Here is a 26,470-nt window from a genome sequence, read left to right on the forward strand (position 1 = left end):
CGCGCAGCAGCGGAGCGGGGCGGTGCGGCCCCTGGGGCGGGGGCAGCGCTACCCGCAGCGGGCGGGCCCTGAGGGGCTGGGGGGGGAGGGCGGGAGGTAACGGCCCTCGCGCAGGCGCGGGCCCCGCCGCCCGCCACGTGGCTCGCGGGAGCGCGCGCAGAGGGCGGCCCCACCGCTTCCCCTTCCCGCCACAGCTGCGGTCGCTTCCGCTGTCGTCACTTCCCTTTCCGGCGCGCGCCTGTGCTTGACTGGGGGTCCCGTCCGGTCGCGCACGTGGCCCCCGCCGCGGGCCGGGCCCGCCGCCGGTATGCTGGTGCTGTTCGAGACCGCCGCTGGGTACGCCATCTTCAAGGTGAGGTGCGCCGTGCCGGCCGGGCGCCGTGCCTCCCGCCTGGCCGCGGCCCGTCCCCGCCCGAGGGGGTCTCGGCGCGGGGGGCGGCTACCGTCCCGGCGTGAGGCGGAGGGGAGAGCCGGGGGCTTCTCGGGGGGTTACCCGTGCGGGGGGCCGGGGACCGGGCAGCGGCGGGGGGAGCAGGAGTTGGGAGGCCGTGTGGTGAGGGGGGCGCGGGCAAGGGGGTGCGGCGGGAGTCGGAGGGTGATTAATGGGAGGAAGGTGGGGGGAGGAATGGGGGGGCTGCCCCAGCGTTCCCGCCAAGCGCCACCCGTGGCTCTCACTGCCTCCCACCTGCAGGGGTCTTTGTGAGGGGCCGTGCCCCTGCCCCCTTCGGAGGCTCTGGAGCCGCCCATGGGTGGGCACGTTGCCCGCCTTTACCCCCCCCGGCTCTCCGCCGCGCCCGGTGTTCCAGCAGGCCCCCGCCGATGGGGCTGGCGGCGGGTTCCCCCGCTGCCGCGGCCCGAGCGTTCCCAGAAGCGGGGCCTGCCCGCCGGCCGCACACGGGCAGGGCAGCGCTGGCGGGCGGTGTGCCGCCCCGCTGGGGGGAGCAGGCCGCTGCGCCGGGCCCTGCCGGCCTCCCGCTGAGGTGCCTCAGCGGTTCCACGGTGGTTCGAACAAGTCCAAGCCAAAGCTGCTGCGGTTTTGTGCTCCTCTCTGCTCAGTTCTCTTGCTCGAGTGTTGGTGCTCATACAGTTCCACCAGTTTGCTTATGGAATTTGATCCTAACACTTGTATCCTACCCTGCCAATTTAGTCTGCTTTTTTCTGAGTTTAGCTTGTGTGAACACAAGTGCAGGTGCAAAGAGAGCAAGGTGCTAGTTTTCTTAGTCAGCTGTAGAACTACGCCCTTGGTGCTCTGCAGAGTATTACGTTTACTTGATCTGCCCTGAAACCTTTTCTCCTCATTGCAGTGCAGCTGTGCAGTTCAGGCAAGGAGAATTTTAAGGTGTAAGCCTCAGGGAGAAGACAGAAATACTTCTGTCCTGTGCCCCCTCCCCAACACTTAGACCTGGGAAACTAACACGTGCAGTGGTCTCCCTGAAGGTTTTGCTCACTGGATGTTTACACTGGCTAATATCCTGCACCTTCCAAGTTACAAAAAAAAAAAACAAAAAACAAAAAACAAAAAACCTTTTGAGTAGGCTCGAACCTCTTGTGTGGTGCACTGTGGCTTTTTAATCTTTCACAGGAGCCAGGAGAGGCTTAAAATAACCCATATTTTAATTTCTGAAAGCAGGGTAGACATAAAGCAAAGGTGGGAGTGGCATAAAGAGAAATGGAAGTTCTGCAGAGGTGCTGCAGCCCCCTGCTGTAGGTGTCGCCGGCTGGGGCGTGGGGTCTGGCTGCCGTGTGTGTGCAAAGCGGCTAGAGGGCACCAGGCGCCAAGGCAGCGTTAAAGGCAGGCTGTTAAGCACTTGCTTCCTGGGAAATGCAGTGGCCTGCAGGTGGTGTCTGGGCTGGATTGGATTGGGAGAGAGGTGAAAGCGGTCTATCGGATCTGAGCACAAGTATTTTATTAAAATATATGTTTTGAGACAAGCTTTGATTTTCCATGCCGACGCTCTTTGCAGCTGCCAAGGCCAGATCTGGCGAGCTCCAGCCACTGCACATCTGCAGGGCAAGGCTCTCAATCACATAGCTTTCCTTTCCTAGACAGGGTAGCTGTTCAGCTGCAAACTTGAGTCATTGTTACACTTGTATGCTCATTCTGTATCAAAATATTCTCTTCAGTTTAGGTTGGTTTGGGTGTTTTTTGTTTGTTTGTAAAGCAGTCTTTAAAGGTTGTCACTGCTCGTTTTGTTTGGGGAGGGTGTTAGGGGTGTGTGTGTGTTTGGGGGGTGTTTTTTGTTTTTAGTTACTTGAATGTTGAACAGAATTTGTGCTGCTGAATTTTGGGAGACGGTCATGGTCACAGAATCACAGAATGGTCAGGACTGGAAGGGACCTCTGGAAATCATCTGGTCCAACAACCCCCTGCTAAAGCAGGGGGGTTCACTTAGAGCACATTGCACAGAATCACATCCAGGTGGGTTTTGAATGTTTCCCGGAGAAGGAGACCCCACAGCCTCTCTGGGCAGCCTGTCCCAGTGCTCTGTCACTCTCAGGGTAAAGAAGTGCTTCCCCATATTCGTAAGGAGGTTCTTATGTTGCAGTTTGTGCCTGTTGCCCCTTGTCCTGTCACTGGGCACTGCTGAAAAGAGCCCGGCCCCATCCCCCTGACACACGCCCTTAAGATATTTGTGTACATTGGTAAGATCCCTCTCAGCCTTCTCTTCTCCAGGCTGAACAGGCCCGGCTCCCTCAGCCTTTCCTCACCAGGGAGATGCCCCGCTCCCCCCGCCATCTCTGTAGCCTCCGCCGGCCCCTCTGCAGCAGTTCCCTGTCTCTCCCGAACCGGGGCACAGCGCTCCAGATGAGCCTCACCAGGGCAGAGCAGAGGGGGAGATCAGCTCCCTCGCCCTGCTGGCCTTGCTCCTGGCCTCGCTCCTCCTCATGCCCCCCAGGGTGCCATCGGCCTTGGCCCCAAGGGCACACTGCTGGCTCACGGGCACCTTGCTGTGCACCAGCACGCCCAGGTCCTCCTCTGCAGAGCTGCCCTCTGGGTCACCCACTTCCCTTTTCAGTACTGCTAACAGATGACCATTGCCAGCATAACTGCTCTGCCCTTATGCCTTGGTGATCAAGAACTGTTCTCCTCTGCAAGCTGTGTAGCTCTTGGTTAGTGCTTGTAGGTGTTACTTCCGTCAGAGGAACTAACACTCTAAATAGTAAGGGCAAATGGGACATAACCATGTTTGAAATCTTGAAAGACTTTTTTCGGTGAGTATTTCAGGACACAAAATATCTATAGCATGTAATTTCTATATATTAAAAACATTGATGTAACAGCTTCTATGTCTTTATTTTTCTCTATGCACCCATGTCTTTATAGAGGCTGAAAATACTGTAGGCCTCGGTAGGAAGGATGAATGGTAGGAAAGAATCAGCAGGCTGAGGGAAGGAAGAGTTACCCTCTCTTCAGAAGAGAGGTTTTTCTGTGAACAGAAGGTTTTTCTGTGCCTCAGAGTCCTGTGGGAAATGAGTTGCTATGTTTATTTTCTCAGCTACTAATCGAGTTTAAAAAAAGACAACCTCTTTTGGCTGGGGTTTAAAAATTTGCAAGGGAGCAAAATCTCATGATCCCAAGAATGATTTCTGCACCACTGCACCAAGTCAAATGGCAATTGCATTGCATTCACATTTTGTGGTTTTGTCCCCACAATTTTTGAGTGAGGTGCAGAAAATATAAAGATGTTGACTGTACTGTTCTCCTGGGCACTTTTCTAGGAATCTGCAGTACATGCTGCATTTTGTGAAATGTTTGTAGGCTTTAGGGGTGTAATTGTTAATCTTGTCTGGTTAAAAACTGAGGGGGAGCCCCTTTGTACAGAGATGGGATTAAGCCATTGCTGCCTCTTTGGTAATTCTTGGCTCAGTTTACCAAACTGCGGTGAAAAGTCGTCTTTGTAGAGCTGTTCTCTTTGTCTCTTGGGCTAGCTCAGATTAATGAAAGTAACTTGTGGGATCACGCCTTCCTTTTAAATGTCCCGGATGTGTTTGTATTTTCCCAGAGCAGTGGCAGGTTTGGTTTTGGGTCAGTGGCGTTGTGAATGAGTCTTGCAGAGGAGGTGGAGCAAGCCCAGCTTTGATAAACAAGGAGAGGGTTTTGCTTTAATGTGCAGTTTCAGAAGAGCCCAGCCATTATTGAGCAACTTCTATAAAAACACTGTGATATTGTGTGTATATTAGTAGGATAAAGCTGCTAAGAGAAAATGCTGAAACTGAGATCGTCGAAGCTGAGTTTGTTGCCTTGATCAGTATTAACTTCCAGCGGTTGGATACACTGTAAATCTGCTTCAGGTCTTCTCTACTGAATGCAGGGTTGAAGGTTGTTCAAAAGCACTTTAAACACAGTTGTGTGTGTGTGTGGTTTAATATTTTTTTTTCTTCTACAGGTTCTGAATGAGAAAAAGCTCCAAGAAGTTGACAGTTTATGGAAAGAATTTGAAACTCCTGAAAAAGCAAACAAAATGTAAGCAGCTTTATGTGGGGATGGCAGCCTGCCTTTTGGAAGGACATGACTGCCTGTAGTTATGTACATCTGAAGTTCAGAAAGTAGTATTGATTTTTACTTTTCAGTACTGTAAAACCTGAAAGCTGTGAACAATAACGTGAAGTCAGCTACTCAGAGAAACTTAAAATTGAGTATCAGTGGAAGAAATAACTTCTGCAGCTTAATTACACTGCAAGGAAAGAAGTCATTACCATGTGTCACCGAAGCAAAAAATTGAACAATATTTTAAGGAAATCTGGATGCTTTGACAAGAACATCCAAGCTTCTAATGCTGGAACTGGATGAAATGACAGGGTTTTGTGCTCACAAGAAATTAAAAAATAAAAAAAGTTTAATCCAGCTGAAACTAATAGCATATGAATCACTGTGAGTTGAGAGTTCGTGTTGTTGCCCATGCAATCGGTGAATGTTAGCACCACTGCATAGCTGCACAGGGATTGCAGTGTCTGCTGACCAAGCTGGCCTTTCTAGCAAATTGCCCTAAAGCTGGGGACAGCAGTGGATTCCTTCCAAGCCTGTCTAGGGCGTTCTTATTGGAAGATTTCTAACCAGCTTTGGTTGTAACGGATACCTCTGAACAAGCTATGCCTTGTGATTTGGATTTATCCTGCTCTGTAACAGTATTAAGAGGAGAGGCTGGAATATCCCACATCTGCCTGTTTGTAGTGTTGTTAATCTTGTCTTGGAAACATCTTGGCCACTTGTGAGACAGGATGTGGCTCTTAATGGATCTTTACTCTGATCAAAGTAATTCCTCTCTCTCCTGCCTTTCTAAAAAGGCATCAGTATAATCCTGGAGCTTCTGTTGGGCTCTGCTAATGCTTAACTTAAGTATTCAGCTTTATCTGTGACCTTGCTTCCTTTGCAGATACTTGACTCACAAAGAGCAGTAGTTAATCAGAACTGGATTAGTCAAATGCATGTCCCTGACAAGGAATTTACTGGATTGAGATAGCTTCTTAACTGTAACCGTAGATATCAACACCACAGGCTATGTGAGGGGGAGAGGAAAGCTGGGCCTAAGGATCCAGCACAGTGTGATTAAACACTGTCCAAATGATTTTTGACTCTGGTCAGCAGTTAGGGCATGGAAGAATTTTCTGTTGTTTGTTTTAAGCTCAGCTTAGAACTTGTATTCTGATGTCTAATTACAGGGGAGGACTTGAGGATTCATGGGCAATGAATCAGTTCAGTTTTAAAGTCTTTGAAGATGCATTTGGTTGAAAAGCTTGTTAAATTTGAGCTGTGCTGGCAATACATTCCAGAGAGGCAGGAGGTTCCCATTTGAAGATGAGTGGGAAGATGCTACCACCAGTCAGTCAGCAGTGACACCTAGTTAATCAGAGTGCAGTGTTGAAATTTAAATGAGTGATGTCTGTCTGTTAGATATGAACTACAAAACAAAAAGTGGGCTTAGGTTTTCTGATTATATTGGTCCGAGAAATACTAATTCACAGTTTTTTCTTTTTTCTTTTTTTTTTTCTCCTTCTGAATAAAGTTTGTGGGACCCAGCTGAGAAGTCATATAGGGCTCAAACAAAACTGCAGTCTTGGAGAGAAGAGGGGAACTATAATAGAGACAGAAAAAATGTAAAACGGTTCTAGCATCTGGTTTATGCATGTTCGTTTACACACTTCTATTTTTTTTTCTATAGAGTAAAGCTGAAACACTTTGAAAAATTTCAGGACACAACAGAAGCACTTGCTGGTAAGTGGGTTAACACCATTCTTAAAAATAAAAAATATCCCTGTCATGCACTAGTTCAGTCATTGCTTACCTCTGTCCCTTCTCTGTTTCCTTGCTTATTTTTTAAATTACACATTTTTCAAAGTCAACTGTTTTTGTTGTATTATGAAGTCATCCATCCAGTCTGTAGTGCAGTAGAGATGTAATGAGTCCAATTTTTTTCCACCGTGCTTATTTCCCAAGCAGCTCACTAATGAGCACCATGTAGAAGGTTTTGACTGATATATGTAGCTTGTTGTCAATGACGGATTTTTGTTGAAGCTGAATATAACTGATTTGATCACTGTTTAGTCACTATGACAGAGACAGACGGATGTCAGAGTACCTATATTATTACCACTGCCCTTGTCTTGTGGACATGTTTTGCCTGTGTTTAAGCCTAAAAAATGTCTGTGTTCCACTTAGAAGAAATTCAGGTGTTTAAAGAGAATTAAAAGCCTTATATTCAATATTTTTACTAATTCAGCATTTAAATCCTTGGTGCTGTGGACTAGTTTGAACAGAAATCATAAAAAGTTCTATCTAACAATTCAGAAATTGTGTGACTATTACAGCTGAATTTGCTTTATGACCTCAGTAGGTGGATGTTCCAGGTCACATTTACAGCTAAAGAGCAGTTCTTCATATTCTGATATAGTAGGGTTAGCTTATAAAGGAAGCTAAGGAAAGGAGAATGGAGACACTCCCATCATGCATGAGATGCAAGTGAAACAACTGAGATTGAAGCTTCTGTATATTACTCTCCCTGGCATATTTTTTTGAATTATGTTGCTTTTGCATAGGTTTGGATTCAGATCATGTGTAGTTAGGCTGATTTAAAAAACAAACAAACAAACCCCTCGCAGAACAAAACACAGACACACACCCCAAAAAAACCCCCACCCAACCAAAAAGTCTTGTACTACTTTGCTTCAGGTTTACTTATCTGAATGGGAGATTATTCAGACTGTCACATTTATTTTGAAAGGAAGACTACATACATGGCTGTTGTAAGTGGGTTGGGAGCTATTCGCTGGCTTGAAAGGTGGAAACTTATCTCCATTGTAGAAAGGTTGAGAGGAAACTCAGCACAGCATTTAGATTTTACCCTTGCATTTCATTAAGGTTCTGGAAATCAAAAATCACTGGCCTCTGCTCTTATTTACTGTGATGAAGATGGTGCATCAATCACAGAAGTTAAGTGGAGCACAGAGCTGACCCACAAAGACAGTTGTATAAATACCTGCTTAAAATATATTGTGTGGAATTGTAAAGCTTTTTCAGATCTATTAATACTTGAGAATGAAGAACGTCCTTTTAAAATTTTTCAGTCTACATGCTATATTAAAAGTTTGTGTCTGACTGCCCAGTCAGTGTGTTTCGCATCATCCTTTGTTGAGCTTTAGGTAGTACATTATCATCATTACAGGATGCAGATAGGCCGTTACTCAATTTTTAGGATATCATAGTTGCAGACTAAAGGACCTGGAAAATGGCTTGTTAATTAAATGATACACAAAATGTTCTCATATAGCCATGCCTTCAGGAATGTTAAACATATATCTAAAGCATATGGCATACTGTTTGTAGAGATCCTTAAACAAAATGAACAGAAATAGAACTGAAACCACATGGAGAAAGGAGAGGCGACTGGGAGAAGGGTTTCTGATTTAGGCCTCCAAAGGAGCAAGTATATAATTTTCTTCTATTTCAATTTTAGCTACTGCATGGCGAAGTAGTATTGCAGCTTAGACTAGAAGTACTGTGGGCAGTTAAAATAAAAAATACTGAGTTAGGAGTAGCATTTTTACATGTTTTAGGAGCAGAAAGAAACTACATCTTTGGTCTTTTTGTTTTATATAGCATCCACAGCTCTTGTAGAAGGCAAACTCAGCAAGAACTTAAAGAAAATTCTTAAGAAGATAGTGGCAAAAGATGCCCATGAACAGTTGGCTGTAGCAGATGCCAAACTTGGAGGTGTCATAAAGGTGATAACTGATTTTTCCATTCTTCCTTTTGTTTCATGCAACTGAAATCTTATAATTGGGTTTCAGAGATCTTGCAATTATTAGCAATGGATTATGCTGCCAGTGCTGTGTTTGCAGTTTGAAAGATAACTAATCCTTACAGTCAAATGTGTATTGCATATATACGGGGAAGATGTCGTCTTGAGTACACAATTGAATGATATGGTAAAAGTGCGCTGAGGTGTTAAGGTTTGCTTGATTTCTTTTGAATATTTAAATGGTTAGAAACCCAGCAGATTAAAAAATTCATTTCCCTAGTGATCCCATCCAGAAGAAGTGTGGGGGGGGGAAGAACCAAAGAACTAGCCAGGCAGAAATGTTTATTTCTCAATAACGGATGCAGCAGTAGCAGGGTGTGACTTACTATCCTGTCAGGAATATGCATCGTTCTGCCTTCCTCGGTCTACCAGCAATTGTGCACGTCCTTCAGTCCTCACGTACTGGGGGAAGGAAGTAGTACGGTAGAGGTGGACTACTTTTTCCAATGTCTTGTAGGTGTCAAATATGAGGTTCCCATCTTATGTCCAATTACTCCCTGTTCCAGTGAATTTTATTCTGACAACCTCCTCTTGCTGTCTTAGGAAACTGGTGTAGGCTGCAGACTGAGGATTTAGTGTTAAAGCGAATAATACCAAAGACTCTGAACTAATTATTCAGTTTTGTTCTCGGAAAAAACCCAAAGTCCCCAGCGCTTTACCTCTGAAATTCTCTCTGTGGCTAAACTGTTTCTAGTAAACCGCAAAATCTTGAATATTCAGTTCCAGTGTCTGTATAACAGATAGAACGTTAATTATAAATCTCTTCTTCAAACTGGAATTGTTACTCTGTGGGGAACTGGGGGTGTCACTACCTCGAGCACCAAAGATGACTGAAACTGTTGTGTGATCATGGGATTGTAGTGGGAAAACCAGGTATAATGTGATAAGGCTGGTGGAAGAAGGGCTTTAGAGGAATGTTATTGTCACGCCTGACTTCAGACTTCCATTCTGCAGGATAAGCTGAATTTGAGTTGTATACACAGCCCAATGGTTACAGAGCTGATGAGAGGAATTCGCTCCCAGATTGAAGGGCTTATTACAGGCCTCCCTTCTCGAGAGATGGCAGCTATGTGTCTTGGTCTGGCGCACAGGTAAGTTCCTACAACAGGTCTATTTCATCCTGTGTCTGCTCCACTCCTGTGTTCTTGGCTGTGCTGTGCTGCTTGGAGTGTCTCTGACTATGTTACGTGGTCTTATACTCCGTAAACTAAGCCATATTTGTATCTGAAATCTTGTTTTATAAAGAGCTGTCCAATTTGCACACATCCTTTTACGGAGAGGCTTCATCTTAACCTGAAGTTGTATTTGATAGCTTTCCTTTGCATGTTATGTACTTCAGAATTTGATTTGCAATGTCTGTAACAGCCAGATGGGTCATTTAAACCTCCATTGCCACTGAGAGACAAGGTGAAGACCATGATTTGCTGAGTTATGCCAGAATAAATACCCATATAATACATAATGTAAATGTTAAAGGCAGAGTTGTCTTCCCACCTTGCTATCACTGCCTCCTAGGTTTAGTGGAACAGTAGTTAAATGCAAAGTTGTTGGATCAGCATGGGGTCAAACATTCATTCATGAGTAACTTTTAATCAGTATCCTGATGTCAGCTTGTCCTGTCCACGAGCCATTGGCAAGTTAAGAGAACTGCTTTGCTGTAGCCAATTCCTTAAAAATAAATGCATGTTTGCTTAGAAAATGGGCATTAATATTGAAAAAGAACTTTGAAGATGCAAGTCCTCATTGATATCAAGTGTCTTGTACTGTAGCACACTAAGAAATGTTAAACATACATTAAAACCAGATGGTAATGGGCTTTCTCAGACAGTAAGAATCTGCTCCAGGAAGTTTATTCTGTTGTTTCACATTAGCGTTGCTGATGCTTGCTGCTGGGTAGGTAGAGTTTTGTGGATGACCTCCAGCTGCTGCAGAACTGGAAATGCTGTTGACAAATATTTTTTGTGGGGAACCATGCGGAAAGAAACCAACAGCCAGTTTCCTACCACAGCCTTCATGCTCAGTCTGCTGCACGTGGTACAGATAGCCTTAACTTTCACCCTGGTCACAGGGTGTGCACATGTACACATTGGAGCTGTTGTGAAACTTGTGTCAGTGTAGTTTCTGGCCACAGCTGAGAGCAGTCAGTGGCATAAAACTGAGCTGGTATGAATGAATGTATGGACAGCTGCATTAATACAAGAGAGGAAGAGGTGGGACGTACTTTCAGCAGGATGTCAGGATGCTGATGAAACTGTATTTCTGTCTCCTCAGCCTTTCCCGGTACAAGTTGAAATTCAGCCCAGACAAAGTAGATACTATGATTATCCAGGCAATTTGTAAGTATATTTAGAGCTTAAATTATTAATACATTCAGCTTAGGATAGCTGACTACATTGGTTACAGAGAAGTATTGCTGTTGGTTTCCTCCTAGCATCTTTCAGTAGACTGGGCATTGGTGTTCAGGATGTGTTTTCTTAATAGGGTTTTCCACAAGCAGGAACATTTTTTGGATGATACAGTAAATTGTCATCCACTCTTTCTTAGCATAGAGAGCAGCTGAAGGTACAGGCAGTGTTAGCTCAGTCCTCTGAGGACTTCACTTCCCAACATGCCTTCTGAGTAGTGTTGGGAGAATGGGCCCCGCAGGATTTTCTGTGGATTTTCTAGCCCATCATTTTGGTGGTATCTTACATAGTGGGCATTGTAGAAATACATTCTGTAATTGGGCATGTAAAACTCACTGCAGTGTGTAATGCTGCATTCCATCTCCTTGCGTTCTTAATGGAAAACAGACTGAAATTGTAAATGCACCTAGGGAAGTTCATTCCTTATTTTTTCCTTGAAGACATCTGCATCATAATCAGCATGCTTGCTGTGAAGCAGTGGTGAGGAATCCTGTTTGAAATATTAATTCCCAGATTGTTGTCAATGATGAAACATAGTTAAGCTGAAATTAATGATTTGATTTCTGTTCCTTCGTCACTACCACTGAGACAACAGATGGGAATGTTGGTATTGTGTTAGTGGGAAATATTTTACCCTCAGGGCTCTGTAGCAATATATGCTGTGGGTGCTACACTCTTCTGTTTTAAATCCAGTTACTGGTCATATCTGGTAAACGGTAAGACTGTTGTATTTCTGTTGGGTATATTTATATTATAAAGGCAACTAAAGGGCTTAGTACAATCTTTTAAATGAAGTAATTAAATACCAGATCAGTTTCTCACCATTAAAACATTTTTCCTTAAAGTTTATTAGATGGCTAAGTTTAACATCAGTCTTGTGTATAGCATTTTGGCTGACTGAGAGGAAGGCTGACCGGCTGCTGCTCGCCTTTCAGGGGAACGTGCTTTGCAGCTGTTAGTCTGTACCAAGACTGTCCCAGTGATGAAACTTTCGGGCCACACTCACAGTAATACTAGAATTCCATAATATTGTGCCTGGGATTATGCAGTTCCCTGAAAAGTAAAGACTTCTAATGTACCGCAGCTTATATTTTATTCTAGCTTTTATGGGATAAAACACTTTATGCTATTTAAATCTGTTGATTTGAGAGTTTTCCATTTTTAGATTCTTTTTTTTAAAAAAAAGTCCATTCTTCTTTCTCTTAGCACTTCTTGATGACTTGGACAAAGAACTGAATAACTACATCATGCGCTGTAGGGAATGGTATGGTTGGCACTTCCCTGAACTGGGCAAAATCATCACAGATAACCTAACGTATTGTAAATGTGTGCGGAAAGTTGGTGAGTAATAAGGAGACATGAGCCTGGAGAATGTTGCATGTTAGTATGCAGTGCATTAATGGCACTGATTTGTAGACCAGCAACTCGCTCATCCAGCTAGTCATGACCCTGTATACAATCCTGCCTTCAGCAGCAGTGTAAATACGGCCAGTAGAAAAGTAGTGTATGGTCGCGTCTGTATCTTGATGCAATTTATCATTTTTAAGCTTAAAAGAAAGCTAATGCCATATCGTCAGCGAGTTCTTCCTGGACCACCAGCATATCTTCTTAGAATTACAATTAATCAGCAGACCACTTTGGAAATTAGCTGCCAAAAACTGATACGAAGAGAATTGCTGCATGTTTGTGAGTGATCTCGGAGAGAACTACTACTGTAGTTGTTCGTAAGAGCAGAAAAGAATGACCACTGTAACATTTCGGACACTTGCCTCAGCTCTTCAAGCATGTGCTTTGTATTGAAGATTTTTTTTTTTTTTTTTTTAAATAATGACATTTGCAGTCCAGAGAGAGACTTGTGATTTTAAGGGAACTCTTTTCCCAATTATAGGAAGAATTACATAGGTTTGGTTAGTGGTAAATGACTGCTTGCTTCCTGGAATTCTTTGTAATCCTGTGACTGAGAATTTTGCAGCAAGTAGCTACTGAAAGATGAAGTTTCTGCAGTTACAGAATAAGGGCGCTTTTTTCCTAGTTTCAAATTTGATATTTCCAACCATTCTCAGCTAGTATAAGCGTAAGTCAGAACACTGACATGTATTTTGGGAGTTTGGAATAGCATGACAGCAGTCTTGACTCACTGTTGTTATTTTGGCCTTTTATCTTTATCTGTTTCTGTGCTTTTTTTACTAGTTCATCTTGCCCCCAGCATGAAACATGCTTTCATCTGTCCCCCATAGGAGACAGAAGCAATTTTGCCGCCTCTGATGTTTCTGACATCCTACCAGAGGAGATTGAACAGGATGTGAAGGCTGCTGCTGAGATTTCCATGGGGACAGAAGTATCAGAGGAAGACATAAACAATATAATCCATCTCTGTGATCAGGTATGTACACGTGGATGAATAGTAACAGGAACTCCATTTTAGCCATATCGGAGCCCCTTCTGCCAAGGAGAGGCTTTTCCTAAGGTATTGCTAACACGCGATGGCAGTGATGATTCCTATATTGGTGCTTTCCTGATATACAGACATGAGGGTGCATAGTCACTACCTCATCTGAGCCATCTCAGCCTGTTGATATCTGCACGGTCTTCCAAAAGCGGCAGTCTTACTTTTGTGTGACTTTTGGCATCGTCGTGCTTTTTTAAGTCTTTGAGATAATGGTACTGTATAGCATCTTTTTAGTCTGTCACTTTCAAAGCTAGGTGATAAACCCTGGGTTAAAAGTGGAGTGCTGAGGCCTCAAAAGGAATTGGGAGACCTATCCTGCTTTCATCTGGATTGTATGTGAACTCCCTCAGACTTTAGTGGTGCCAGTTGGATCCCTTTGTGACTACCAGGGAGTGGCAGGGTTAGGAGTTCCTGTTCCTGGTCTAGACCCTGCTGCTTTTTTATGTCTGTTCTAATTGTGTGTATTTGTATGGAACAAGTAAAGAGCATTTATCCCACTTCAAGAGAATGGTGGCAAAGATTTATGTGAAAACTGAATGTTCCAGGGTTTTGTCCTAAAGAAAATGTCTTTACTAAGTACTTTTGTTCTGCCTCGCTGTCTTTGGCATGTTGTCAGCTGCTTTATCGGGAACGTTGCTGAGAAAATAAGTTGCATAAGGGAATAAGCAGTACAGATCCAATATACTTTGTGGATGGAGGTCTGTTCTGGGAATATGCCTTATAGAAAGCTTTCTGTAACTCTGGCTCTTGGCTGTTTGCATTTTGTTAATCTCCTTCATTGGAATTCTCAGCACTTCCTCTTTTCAATATGTTTAGCTCTTAAATCTTTATTGGTCAGCTGATACTGATTCCTGTAACCAAACTCTGTCTGCCAGGTAATTGAAATCTCTGAGTATCGAACACAGCTGTATGACTACCTGAAGAACAGAATGATGGCTATTGCTCCTAATCTTACTGTCATGGTGGGCGAACTGGTTGGAGCAAGGCTCATTGCTCATGCAGGTGGGTTACGCTGATCAGCATAAATAAAGCTTAGGTGACCTCATCAGAGATTTTCTCTGACTGGTCAGTTAAAAGGATTATGCAAGGCCCTGATGAACATCTCATGGTAAAGTGGGGGAAGGTGGCTCTTGAAGAATCTGAGAATACCAGCATGAGCTTGGAAGTAGCCTGTGATGACAGAGTTCTTAGTTGGCCTGAATTCTTTTTGGAATATGAGGGCAACTTAAGTCACTACCTCTTCTGAGATGCTTACTGAGCCTCCTGCTGATAGTCCAGTCACTTCTGAGGTAAAATGGTGGCAAACTGGCATTAGACTTTTATAGTCAGACTGACTCAAGGTAGCAGCCTTATTTCAGTTATCTAAGCTGCAGTTCTGTGATGACGCGTTCTTGCTGCCAGACTTTGTTGGGAGTAGGCATTACTCCAGTGCAATATGTTTTATTGAGTCAGCCGCCTTTCCTGTTGCTGAAATCAAACCGAGACAGTTAGTTGAAGCATGAAAGACTGAAACGGGTCACCTGTCCTTCAGGAAATGAATGTGAAGCAGCTGTCATAGAAATAGGAATCAGATGTCTCTGAGATTCCTCCTTTTGAATAGTGTGGGAATCTAGCCTCCTGATTCTCTAGCTGATCCTCTGACAAATTACTGTTGCTGTGTTGCCTCTTTCTAGGTTCCCTCTTGAATCTGGCAAAACATCCAGCTTCAACAGTTCAGTTACTGGGTGCTGAGAAGGCACTCTTCAGAGCACTGAAGACTAAACGGGACACACCTAAATTTGGCCTTATCTATCATGCTTCCCTAGTGGGACAAACCAATACTAAAAACAAAGGAAAGGTGAGTTGCAGAATTGTTTACCAGCTTGGCTTTTTCCAGAGCGTGAATGTCTGCTGATGACGTGGCTTGAGCTTCACAGTGCACCTCTTTCCATGGCTTGCTTTACTGTATTGCTTCATGGTTACGTGGAAAATAACACTGTCCCACAAATCTTTGGATGTCATTCATTCCTGTTCAAAAAAGCAAACAGGATTGTCCCTTTGATGCATCTGAGTAATAACAGATGAGTAGCTGCTGAGTTATGATGTAATGGTGAATTTCTCAAGGGGTATGTTACTACTTTCTTCTACGTGATAGTAAACTAAGCTGTTACAAGCTTTATTTTTGCTTGAAAATCAGTTGTGTTGTGCTTAAGCTAGTAACTTTCGTGGCTGGCTTTTAAGGAACTTAGGCTTTTACCGTGCAGGTGTTTGAAAAAAAAAAAAAACCAAACTAGAAAGCTATCCAGACAGAAATGACACCTCAAACTAATCTGATCTAAAGGTTGGGCTAGTGTGGGATATGTATAACGAACTTGCTGTCTCAGATGCTTCCCCTCTATTTATCAAGAAAATAAGGTGTAACATTAACAGTATTTCAATGTTGAAAGAATGATGTACTAACTCTTTTGGACTAAACACTGCTAGTAAATGGTTACTTTGTTCTTTTGTTTGTGAGTGTGGTTTCCTGTCGTTGCCTTACGTGAAGTCTTGGCATTTAATACTCTTTTTCGGCTTTTCCAGATTTCTCGAATGCTGGCAGCTAAGACTGCCTTGACTATTCGTTATGATGCCCTTGGAGAGGATACTAGTGCTGAAATGGGAGCTGAGAACAGACTAAAAGTAGAGACGAGACTGAGGCTTTTGGAAGAGAGAGGGGTAAGTCTGTCAGAGGGTTGCATGAAGCTGACATTCTTGTTTATGATATGATTTTCTGATGCACTGCTTTCTGAGTCTTTTCCCTTCACTCAGTTGTGTGATCTAGTGTCACTATTACTCTACTTTCTCTCAAGCTTGGCTGAAGCAGTAGGGTTTTTAAGCTGGCTGCGTCCATTTGTTTATATGTCAGTTTTTCTTCTTTACATGCCTGTCTTCACTTACATTATACTGAAATATCTTGATTCTGAACAAAATAAGTAAGATTGTGTCTTTACGTTTTACTAAATCTCTGTATTAATTGCAAAAATGTGCTTATTATTTCACAGCTTCTTTCTCTTCACCTTTAGAAGAAAGCGCATTTGGCTTTTCTGCCCACCTCACATTTTCCACTGTGGTTGCCCAAAATCTGAACACTGGTGATGCTTTGTCTTAAGGAGCTTTCTCTGTAGCTAATGCAAGATGTTGTTCTGCAAATTGCTGCATTGCCCTCTCATCACCTAATGTATATCCTGCCTCTGTACCTGCTGTTCCATCTGTTGCCATCGGCACAGCATGCTGGGAGAGCATAGGGTTTGTTTTTCTCATTTAGGTGGCATGCCTGCTGCGTGTGATCTTGTAAATGATGACTAGGTTCAGCCTTCCGAGCTAGGAGATCTGATACTAATGCTTTGGTACTGGCATCACTAGAACAAAAAAGAAAAATCCAGAAAAACCTGCCTGCTCCTCCTTAAGCATTTCATGGGAAGCGATACTTCCCATCAAAACAAAGGCAAGGAGACATGTTAATACCAAAATGCAAACTGGTCACCTGACAAGTACAAATTTAAATCAAATCCAGTTTGGGGCCTGTATTGTGGTTTTAAGGTTGGCTTTATGCCAGGTGATACCTGCCCTGACATGCAGTTACTCTTGCAGAAAAAAGTGCAGAAATTTGAGCTGATCTTGGGAATTTAGAGGTATGATGTTGTATGTCATGTGGCTGTGGTATGTTTGATCCAGTACTAGATGTCCCTTAATTGAGTTTGGCTCTTGAAGAGCAATATTATGAAGGCACATGACTTTCTCACCCCACTTACCTCCCTGTCACTGTTCTTCCATTTGTGAGACTCATACAGGTACACAAGAGCCTGACCAATAATAAATGTTTGTCTTTACTTTTTTAATTCCTTTCAAGGGCTGTAGAACTAATGTTGTGAATTGTTTTCATGATAAGCAATTTATTTTTCACATCCAAATTTTTCTTGTAGATAAGAAGAATAAGTGGTACTGGAAAAGCCTTGGCCAGGACAGACAAGTATCAAAACAAGAGGTGAATAGTTTTTCCTTTGTGCTTGGCTGAGTATAAATAGCTCTCCATGTTTTTATTTCTGAGAAGCTTTTTGGTTGTGGGCTGAGTTGACTTAAGATCCAGAAGACTTTTTTTTTTTGTGTCTTTAAACACGGATTACAAGTCCCATTGCTAATGGGAATTTTCATTTTTCCACACTTTACAGTTGTGGTAAAACCAGTGAATAGGAGAAAGTCCTGATTTTCTAAGAGTAATTTACTGATGTAATCAGGTAACAAGTATATTTAGATACTATCAGTGTCAGACCAAAAAACTGAACAGTTTGGGGAGTTAATACGTAGCAGCTTTATTTAATGCAAATCTGAATAAATTAAAGTTGGCAAAATCAGAGCTTGAATGAATTTCTTTGTCAGGGAATCATGGCATCACAGAATGGTTTGGATTGCAAGAGACCTTAAAGATAACCCAGTTCCAATCCCCTTGCCATAGGCAAGGACACCTTCCATTAGACCAGACTGTTCAAAGCCCCATCCAGCCTGGCCTTGAAAAAGCTGTCCTAGAGACCTACTTAGTCATCTTATTCTTAGAAAAGAAAAAATCCTCACTTGTTTTGAGCAAAGCTTCACCTCCTTGTTTAGGTTTTGTATGTAATAAGTAATATGTATCTTAAGCAATATATAGGTTCTGTACTCTGGACACTGTTAGAGCAGTTTCTTGTGCCTGAAGTGACACTGTAGATTGCAACTGGGACAGCTGAACATCTGTGGATTTGAACAGGGTATTATTAGTCTGAGCTGTGACATCTGGATATTTTCCTTCATTTGGTTGCAGGCTTCTTGCTTAGCTTGGCATGCTTATTTTGCTGAACCTTTGGTGTAGAGAGGGCAAGTGCTTAGCAAAAGCAGGGCTGGGTGCTAGTTCTGTGAGGAAAAAATAGCACTGTTGCACCCATCTGCAGTCCCCAAACATCTTTCTCAAGCCTAGCTGTAACTTTTGTTTCCATATGCTAGACATTTCAAAGCATAGTGAGATGGCTGTGATTTCTGGAGCAGCTTTTGAAAAGACAGCATCAGGGTGTGTAAGGAGTTAGTAGATTAGGGGAGGAGGGTGTTGAGGAGACAACATACATGCTGGTTTTTGACCTCTTGAAATGAGGAGTCATGAATTCCTGCCAGGACATGTGTCTACTGTTAGACATGCTTTGCAAACATGTCTAGGCTTGGGGGAGAGACTGAAGACAGTTCCTGGCTGTTTGGCTTAGTCTGGCTGCCTAAAAGGGAAACCGATTCAGTCCCTGTCAAATTGTCCTTGTAGTGCTGCTTTATGGAGATTGTTTGAACTAGTGCTTTAAGGAGACTGGCAAGAATCTCTTAGTCTTGCATGGAACTGTGGATCATGTATGAATTAGCTACATCAAAGTAGTATTTCAGAAATGAATTATGAGATAGTTTTTAGAGATGATGTTTAAGTGAAGCATTTCAGTACACTTTCCAAAAAAGACATGAGTTTGCATTACCTATCTTTGGCATATTTATTTGCTGGGGTTTTTTTTTCATTTTTTCTTCATTAGCAGTATTTTGACAATGACAAGGAAGCCAGTGAGCTCTTGCCTGGGTTTAATGGAAGCAAAGCCCACTATTTGCAAAAGCCGGTGTAATCAATTTCTGTAAAGCAATATACAGTGTTAATACCAATAAGAATAATTTCTGATGCTTGGAGGACGAATTGATTGATTGTACTGTCTGCTAGAATTACCACATGCTTTCCAGTCTAGTCACTAGCCTCAGTTGGTTTTGTAACCTGTGCAAAGTGGCTACTTCAGATTCCTACTTTAGAGAAGTTCAGATGCTGAGTATGTGGCTGGGGCCAGGGTGGGGATAGTTTAGGCTTACTGTTTTAAAACCCTTTTCTCCTTCAGTAGGAATTGTGTTCTGAATAAGTAAAAAAAAAAAAAAAAAAAATCTTCATTACTATTAGGTGATTCAATTGCCCCTGAAGAGGTCCAGCTAAAGGGCATTGGGTTTCAGCGTGGCTGGTTCTCTGCAGCTTGTAGAGGAGGTTGGGACCAAACAAAGGAGCATGTCATATTTGAGAAAAGGCAGCTTCAGGTGCGGATTAGATAATTGAGAGTCCCAGAAAGTTGGTGATACAGGAATGAGCCATAGCATTATCCTGCCTTGTGAATTGTGCCCTGTGAATGTAATGCAGAGGCAGCAAAAGTAAAGCTACTTCTACTCCTGTGTATGTGTATTACCCTTAGCGTATGCTTATATGGCCTTAACAAATTGTGGGGAGCTATGTGCTTGTGACCATACAGGTATGCTGGAAAAGCTTTCAGCAGCAGAGATATCAATCTAATAGGTAATTTAAGTGCTCTGTAGAGCCTTGAACAGATATAAACCAGAAACAAATTCTTACTTAACTGATATCTTCTGTTTAGATTGGACAGTTGTACTTTGTGTGGTATCTCCTGTAGTCGTGATTACTGATGAGCCATTCATGCATTGGAGAAAGGGCCTCACTACCTGTAGATATGCTTTGTTAACTGAGCAAGATTGATTTGTCAATATTCTCAGGAGGTTGTGTTGGAAAGTTTATGTTCAACTGCAGGATCTCACCGGGGGGCTAGCTCTTCTTTTTGTTACTTAAACTGACTTGTTCTCTTCATTACAGTGAAGTAAAAATATTTGACGCTTCTGGTGACTCTACACTTCCTGCTGTTTCAAAGAAACGCAAAATTCAGGAGGTAGAAGAACAAGATGCAGAGGTTGCTGTGAAAGCAAAGAAGATCAAAGCAGAGGTGAAAGGTTAGTTGCTGCATCTGTGCTGCTGGCTTGTTGCTGTGTGCATTGTGCAGTGGGGCTTAACATCTACAGCTAGCTACAATACCTGGTTATTCTCCTTGCGTATGACAGTGTATTTTAAAAAAAAAATAATAATCCTTTATGGACTGACACCAGAGTGCAGTCAATTTACTTTAAATACATGCTTTTGAACAGTTGTAAGCATATAAGAACACTTAAAACCAAAACTCTACTCATATTCTTCTTGCAGAATTTCCTGCTCAACACGTTTGTATTTAGTGGGCCTCGGTATCTTGAAGACAAAAAAAGCTCTTCTCTGTAAAAACACAGCTCGCCTAATTTTCTTTAAAGAATACCATTTTATTATGTATGGAATTGTTTTCTGTCATATTTCAATATATAAACATTGAAAGTCAGAATTTGAGGTGAAATAACACCTGGAAATTTCAGTCTGAATTTACATAATATGGGAACAGTTGTTATTCTCTGGAGAGCTGAAACTGAACTATGGCCATAGCTGTTCTTCCCTTCTCTGATAAGTTACTGTGTGGAGAAGGATTTTGGACTGCATCTTCAGTCTGGTTCATTTTAAGAAACATTCTCTCTCTTCTTTACAGTGTGCACTGCAGCACCTCTAAATGGCTGGCCTAATACTTGCTGTGATAGTGGAGTACTCGGTGTGTAACTTGGGGGGGGGGGCAGCGGGAAAGGAAAAGGAAGATGAATTTTAAGTCACTTCTGTGAGACCCTAAGCCACATCTGGGTGTGAGCTACTCCCAGGTTTTGTCAACTACTTGTGCCTGCAGCAAGGGAAGGCTGTCAGAGCCATCCTTTTCTGGTGTTCTCTATGCTGTTGTGTTCTGGACTATCAGGGTGTAGTCAGAATTCTTGTTCTGTACCACTTCATGCTCAAGGTGCGACCTTTCTAGATGCCACTTGGTTCATGATGTCTGTGTACATGGATGGAGCAGCTTGTAGGAATCTAAACTTGAAGTTACACTGGAGGGAGAATCGTTTGTGCTGTAAAGATGAGATCTGTGCCTCAGCTTGTTCACTTGTGCTTATCATGAGACAAGGACACAGGAGTACTTTGGAGGCTTGAACTTTGCCTGCTTTTTTGGAGAATGTGGGTATGTTTAACAGCTACTGGTTTTGATAATCTTTTGAACTAACTTCCCTTACTATAGTCTTGGAATTGCTGCCTTGGGCTTCCCTTGCATTATGAAAGCAAGTGTTGACAGCTCACAGACATGAGCTACTCACAGGTGAAGTATTACATTGATTTCTAGCCTGGTCTCTTACAGTATGAGTAGGATTTTTCTGTTCATAGATATATTTATTATTCAATGGTTCATGCTTTTATACACAAACCTGCTTGTGTTTGCTTCACTTGCTTTATTGAGTATCGATACTTCCTGGTTTAGGGGTTGGGTGGAGCTTAGCAGTTCTCCTTGAGCTACCAAGAATTATTTGAGCAGTAGATAGTGTTCGGAATGCTTGTGGCCTACTGAAATTTATACTGTTTGCTTGGGGTTCTTTAACTTCCTAAAACCTGAAGTACAGGATTTAGATGTGTTGCTTCTTGTCACAGGTTTTCTTGTTGAAATGCTAGGGCATCCTTCAGATGTGTGGTTCATAGCGCCTGCTTTCTCCCAGTTCTTCATATCAGCTGGATCATTTAATTTGGATACTTGGGCATTAGAACTAACTGTGCCAGCTCTTCAGACTATGGAAGAAGTGTTTTCAGATAACTTAGTTATCTCATATCTTCTGTATGCAGAACTACTCCCTTCAGCCTTTAAAATAATACTGCCCCTATGTTTGCAAATTCTGGTTATTAAATACCACCCAGCAAAGTACATGCATTTCCCTGACACCCACTAGACAGACCTTGACCTTGCTCTTTTCTAGTACTGTGTGTATGGCTGCACAGCGTGCTAGAAGGGGGGGTGGGGGTGGTCCGATAAGTTAGTTCTGTAATACACAGAAGAGTGCAGAGGACATCCCAGTGTTAAGATTTATGTTGCATGTCCACTTAAATATGCACGAGCTTTTAACATTTATATATTTTATTTCTGCTGTTCTTGGCTCTATTCTTTTTAATGCAGTGCTTTATTAAGCTTTTCCCTAGTCAGAGATTACACATCTAGACACAGTGTTGTAAAAGAAAGCTCTGCCCCCTCCTTCCCCATGCTGTTTGTGCATGTGATAAATGGGGAGAGGAGTGCAGGCAAAAAGGGAAATTAATCTGGCTGAAGAATTCCATCTAGTTTGTATTACAGGAGGAAGGTAAGGGACGGGAATAAGCTGGGAAGCTGCCACTGAAAAGTGATTTGCTTTAATACTTGTTGTAAAGAGAGACAATATTTTGAATTGTGCTAGCCTGAAATGTAAATGTTACTGCGAGATTAGATGCGTGATGTTTTCTCTCCGCGTTTGTGGTGTGTGTACGGCAGTACTTTGGATAGGGACTGGCAGGGGGGTGCGGGTGAGGCATGACTTCAAACTACTTTTACCTTTTTACACTGAAAAAGAAACTCAAGTGGAAGGATAGAGCCTGAAACAAGATATAATTCATTTAAAGAGTTGTCTGTTAAAACCTGTTTGAATGTTGGGGGAAGGGAAATAGGACAGGTATTTTTGTGACTACAGTCTTGGCAGTTGGATAAAATGCATACCACTGACAGGGCAAACCAGTGCCCCTAGTGAAGCATTCGGCTTGTATTTAAGCATCAGGATATAGTAGCAGCTAGTCACTTGGAAAAGTCTCTCTTAAAAAGAAAAATACAATCTTAAATTAATGGAGTGAACCCTGTGAGGCACAAAGCCTTAAACGACAGCAACATCATGACCCGGCATCATGAGTTTTGCTAGAAAGCAGCAACTGAAATCTTCAGGAAGGCATCCACTGCTAGCTGTGAGAAGTGACAGTGCCTATGAGTGCACAGTGCATCATCATCTGCGGTTGTAAATTGTGACAGGTTCTGCTGCCTGGTGTGTCAGACTTAATGGCATGTAGGGTCATAACAAGGAGTTACTTTTCCAAGGTTACCACGCAGCGTTTTGCTTGAGAATGCATAGCTTACCAATCCAGCTGACCAAAACTGTTACATAGCAAAACATGGTGCGTATGCCTCTGTTTGTATGTACCGTATGACTTTAATGTAGTTTATGCTTATTTTTCAGCTACTTTCTATTTCCCTGTGTTACAGGGAGGTGAAGATACTTACTTTTACACGTTTTTGAATGCCTTCTGCTTGCACACAGTTCACTGTGAATGATGTGTGCGGCAGAATCCACGTACAATTATATTTACCCATTTCTTTATCTGGAATCCTTTGCTGTTTTGCTTCTGGCATTTTTTTAATGTCAGAAAACTGCATGTGTTAGCTGCCTGTATTTTCCTGTAGACTTGTCTAGAAATCTTTTACCCTGAAGCCAATTTTTTTGTCTGAAGCTTATGTTAGAAGCAAAGATTTAAGTGTATTTTTGACTCATCATCCTTCTGCTGCCTCGAGGAACTAAACTTTGTGACAAAGTACAATCAAGATGTTAGGAGGTTGTGTGTTTAGGTTTTTTTATAATTGCCCTGGTTTTGGTTTTGTTCCTTTTGTAAGTGGTGAGTGTGTTTCAAAATTAACTTGATTTGATTGTTTGGGGGAGTACAGTGAGAAAATTACTTTTTGAGTCACACCTCCAGTAGCAGCTGTATGCACCACAAACACCATGGGTTTCAGCTTCTTGGTTTTGTAGCTACTGAAGGACTGCTATATCATGAACTTACTCATGAGTACTGCATACCAAGAAACTTGTTATCCAGCACTGGACTCAGCTGTTCAAATAAATTTGACTTGGGTATGCTCCGGTAACAGCCTGACTACTGCATAGGTGGTCAGCTTGGTAATGATTTCTGCTTGGTTTCTTTACGCAGAGATTCCTAAGACTGTGGTGTGTATTCTAGAAAATTAGTGGTGTATCATAGTGCCTTTGCCACTGTGATAAGATAGACCAGCTATTGATGAATAGTTCTGAAAAATAAATGTAAGGGGGCATAGGTGAACCTTTCTTGGGTTAACATTCCTCTCAGCTAATATAAATAATTCAATTCCTGTCTTCCAGGAGAGGAAGGAGTTTCTGCTTTTGCATTAAATGCTTTACATTAGCTCAGCATTAAGAGATCTTAGTGTTTGCCAGTCTAAATGGTAAAAAAACTGATCGGCTTCTCAGCAGATGTCCAACCTCAAGATAGGGAAATCATCTGCAAACAAGCTGCTGCTGGCTGAACTGATTTCTAACATGGGTTTTAGTCCTTCCCCAGCTCTTGTGATGCTGGTGAAAATATTTGTCAAACTGTGGACAGTCTGTTTTCAGAAAGAGTACTTGAAGGTAATTTGGCAGACCAATGAAAACATCCAAGCTTGTTTCAAACTTTGGGAGCAGCATATAGGAGTGGCGTTTGTACTAGGAGATGCGAATAGTGCTGTCTGAACATTGTAATTTGTGTCCTAGGTAGTTGTATATTTTGATTATAGCAATGAGTAGTCATGCAGGTCAGGGCAAAGCAGAGGGAAAACGGCTGTAGAGAGATATAAAGGAGGGGCAGTGTGGTGTTCGGTATTTTTCATTATTAATACCATTATTGCATCCTCCTACATAGTGTAGAAAGGGTTTTTTTGCCTTTTACATGCTTAACTGACAACATGCCTTTCATTTTTCTTCTGTGGTACAGAACAGACAACTGTAGAAGATGATGAACCTGTCAAAAAGAAGAAAAAGAAAAAAAATAAGGAAAAGCAAGCTGAAGAAGAGGCACTGAGTGAGGAACCCCTCATCACCCCCGTAGTTGAGGTGAGGCAGAATTGCATGGCTCTCTGATCCTTTATGGGAATGGACACTCTCCAAAACTTTTGGAGTGAGGGGGGAAAATGTATTCTCATCTGTGTAACCCATGATATGCAAGGACAGCTTTACCCTGATAACTATTTCATTATGTCCATTGCCATAACGTCCAAGAGATTTGCATTACAACAACAAGGTCTGGGAAATTTGTGACTGTAATGCCTCCATCTTTCCCTTCCCTTCCTTTCCTCTGTCCACCCCCAGCTTTGGTCTTCTCTGTTAGTATGTCTTTTCTACTGGGCAGGGTGTCCCTTGGTGCTGATCCACAGGCATCTGTCTGGTGTTTAGGATTTGTAGGGAGTGGAGGCTGTTCCGGTTGAATTGATGAAGTATCATTTGATGTTTTCTAGCAACAGTAGAGTGGATGGGGCCAAACTAAACTATTTGCTCAGTTTTGAAATCTTGTTCGTAACGTGGGGTTTAATTTTCTCCCCTTGGTTTAGTGCAAGTTGGCTTGGTTTACTGCCTGGCTGCAGTGCTGAGCTGCCGGCTTCCTTTGCCCACTGGCCCCACCGTGCTGTAAACATCGAGTGCATTTAGCAGTAGAGGAGGGACATCTCTTGGGTTGTGCTTTGCTGAGTATGGCAGCTGCTGTGATGCTTTCAGGTGTAAGCTCTGTTGCCTAGCTACATGTGTTGCTTTACTTTTCTATTATGCTTTTATCATAGCAACGTTTATTTGTTTGCAGAATACAGAGAAAAAGAAGAAGAAAAAGAAGAAAGTGACAAATGAGTTTGAAGACTGATGATGAGCCGGGGGAACACTGGCCCTTGGACAGCTGCTTCAGAGTAGTGTTTCTTGACGTAATTTCTTTAGCCTCTTGCTGAAAACTGACTTTCCTGTGTTGCGAGAGGGCAAGGAGATGATTTTGATAGCTGTCTTCTGCCCTGGAACTGGATATGTGTCTCCGCTACTTAGGAGGATTGCTGGCTTTTTTCGGTTGCTTTTATTGAAAAGCTCACAATAGATCCTCTTTTCATATGCGGTCTCTACCGATAAGGAATAAACATGTTTTTATGGAGATTTTATGCCTCTGTCTCTTAACTTGTTTTCTAAACGTTATTGAGAACATTTCTGAGATTTATTGTTTTCAATGAATGATCAGCAAAAAAAAATTCTAATTGTGTACATGTTCTGTTGCAGTTTATTCTCTAAAAAATTCAAAGCTTGTAATCTCAAGTTCTCTGTAAAATTGATACAAATATATCTGCATAATATCAAAGATGCATTGAACAGCTGAAGTGTGTTATTGAGTTTGTGCTGTAGTTCTCCTGAGAGCCTTTTTTTTTTTTAATGATTTTTCAAACATTTTGGTTTTGCTGCACTGACTGACAAGATTCAAATGCATGTTTTGAACTAATGTGAGTTAGCTTCTAAATTATTTCTGTGGTGATTGTGGCAACTTTTTTTTTCTGAATAAAAAAAAGCTCAAGGCAAAGGTAATACTTCTATCTCATAATGAAGCTGAAGAGACAAATGTTTTTTATCAGTAGTAGAAATTTGTCAATGCTGCTATTCTCTGTAGGAGATACGGATGCACTGAAGTAGCATGAAATGATTGAGACATTACAGCTCTTGAAGCTTTATGGTGGAAAACAATTTTTATTTGACTATGCTTATCACTGTTTAATAAA

General features: G+C 42.3%; 1 protein-coding gene and 3 non-coding genes across 4 annotated transcripts; all 4 read left to right on the top strand.

Annotated features, from left to right (window-relative positions):
- Nucleotides 1–198: 198 nt before the first annotated feature.
- On the top strand, nt 199–25,857 carry NOP58 (NOP58 ribonucleoprotein). The gene is made up of 15 exons (XM_056348297.1): nt 199–352; nt 4,389–4,465; nt 6,162–6,214; nt 8,096–8,220; nt 9,252–9,388; nt 10,569–10,633; nt 11,909–12,043; nt 12,940–13,085; nt 14,027–14,153; nt 14,825–14,988; nt 15,711–15,845; nt 17,093–17,154; nt 19,807–19,940; nt 24,667–24,785; nt 25,525–25,857. Exons 1-15 carry the CDS (start codon nt 308–310, stop codon nt 25,579–25,581), a joined length of 1,581 nt encoding a protein of 526 aa, XP_056204272.1. The 5' UTR covers nt 199–307; the 3' UTR covers nt 25,582–25,857.
- Nucleotides 11,213–11,301, top strand: LOC130154509 (small nucleolar RNA SNORD70). The gene has a single exon (XR_008823772.1). It is a non-coding gene; the product is annotated as a small nucleolar RNA SNORD70 (small nucleolar RNA).
- Nucleotides 13,184–13,267, top strand: LOC130154512 (small nucleolar RNA SNORD11B). Its single transcript, XR_008823775.1, has one exon. It is a non-coding gene; the product is annotated as a small nucleolar RNA SNORD11B (small nucleolar RNA).
- On the top strand, nt 14,317–14,402 carry LOC130154511 (small nucleolar RNA SNORD11). The gene has a single exon (XR_008823774.1). It is a non-coding gene; the product is annotated as a small nucleolar RNA SNORD11 (small nucleolar RNA).
- Nucleotides 25,858–26,470: the final 613 nt, after the last annotated feature.

This window comes from Falco biarmicus, chromosome 8 (genome assembly GCF_023638135.1).
Source record: "Falco biarmicus isolate bFalBia1 chromosome 8, bFalBia1.pri, whole genome shotgun sequence".
Lineage (NCBI taxonomy): Eukaryota > Metazoa > Chordata > Aves > Falconiformes > Falconidae > Falco > Falco biarmicus.

What these genes read in the sequence shown, in the direction of transcription:
- NOP58 (XM_056348297.1), top strand. Translation starts at nt 308, where the DNA reads ATGCTGGTGCTGTTCGAGACCGCCGCTGGGTACGCCATCTTCAAG. An exon ending in CACAACAGAAGCACTTGCTG is followed by an intron (nt 6,215 to 8,095) that starts GTAAGTGGGTTA and finishes TGTTTTATATAG; the next exon opens with CATCCACAGCTCTTGTAGAA. An exon ending in TAAATGTGTGCGGAAAGTTG is followed by an intron (nt 12,044 to 12,939) that starts GTGAGTAATAAG and finishes TGTCCCCCATAG; the next exon opens with GAGACAGAAGCAATTTTGCC.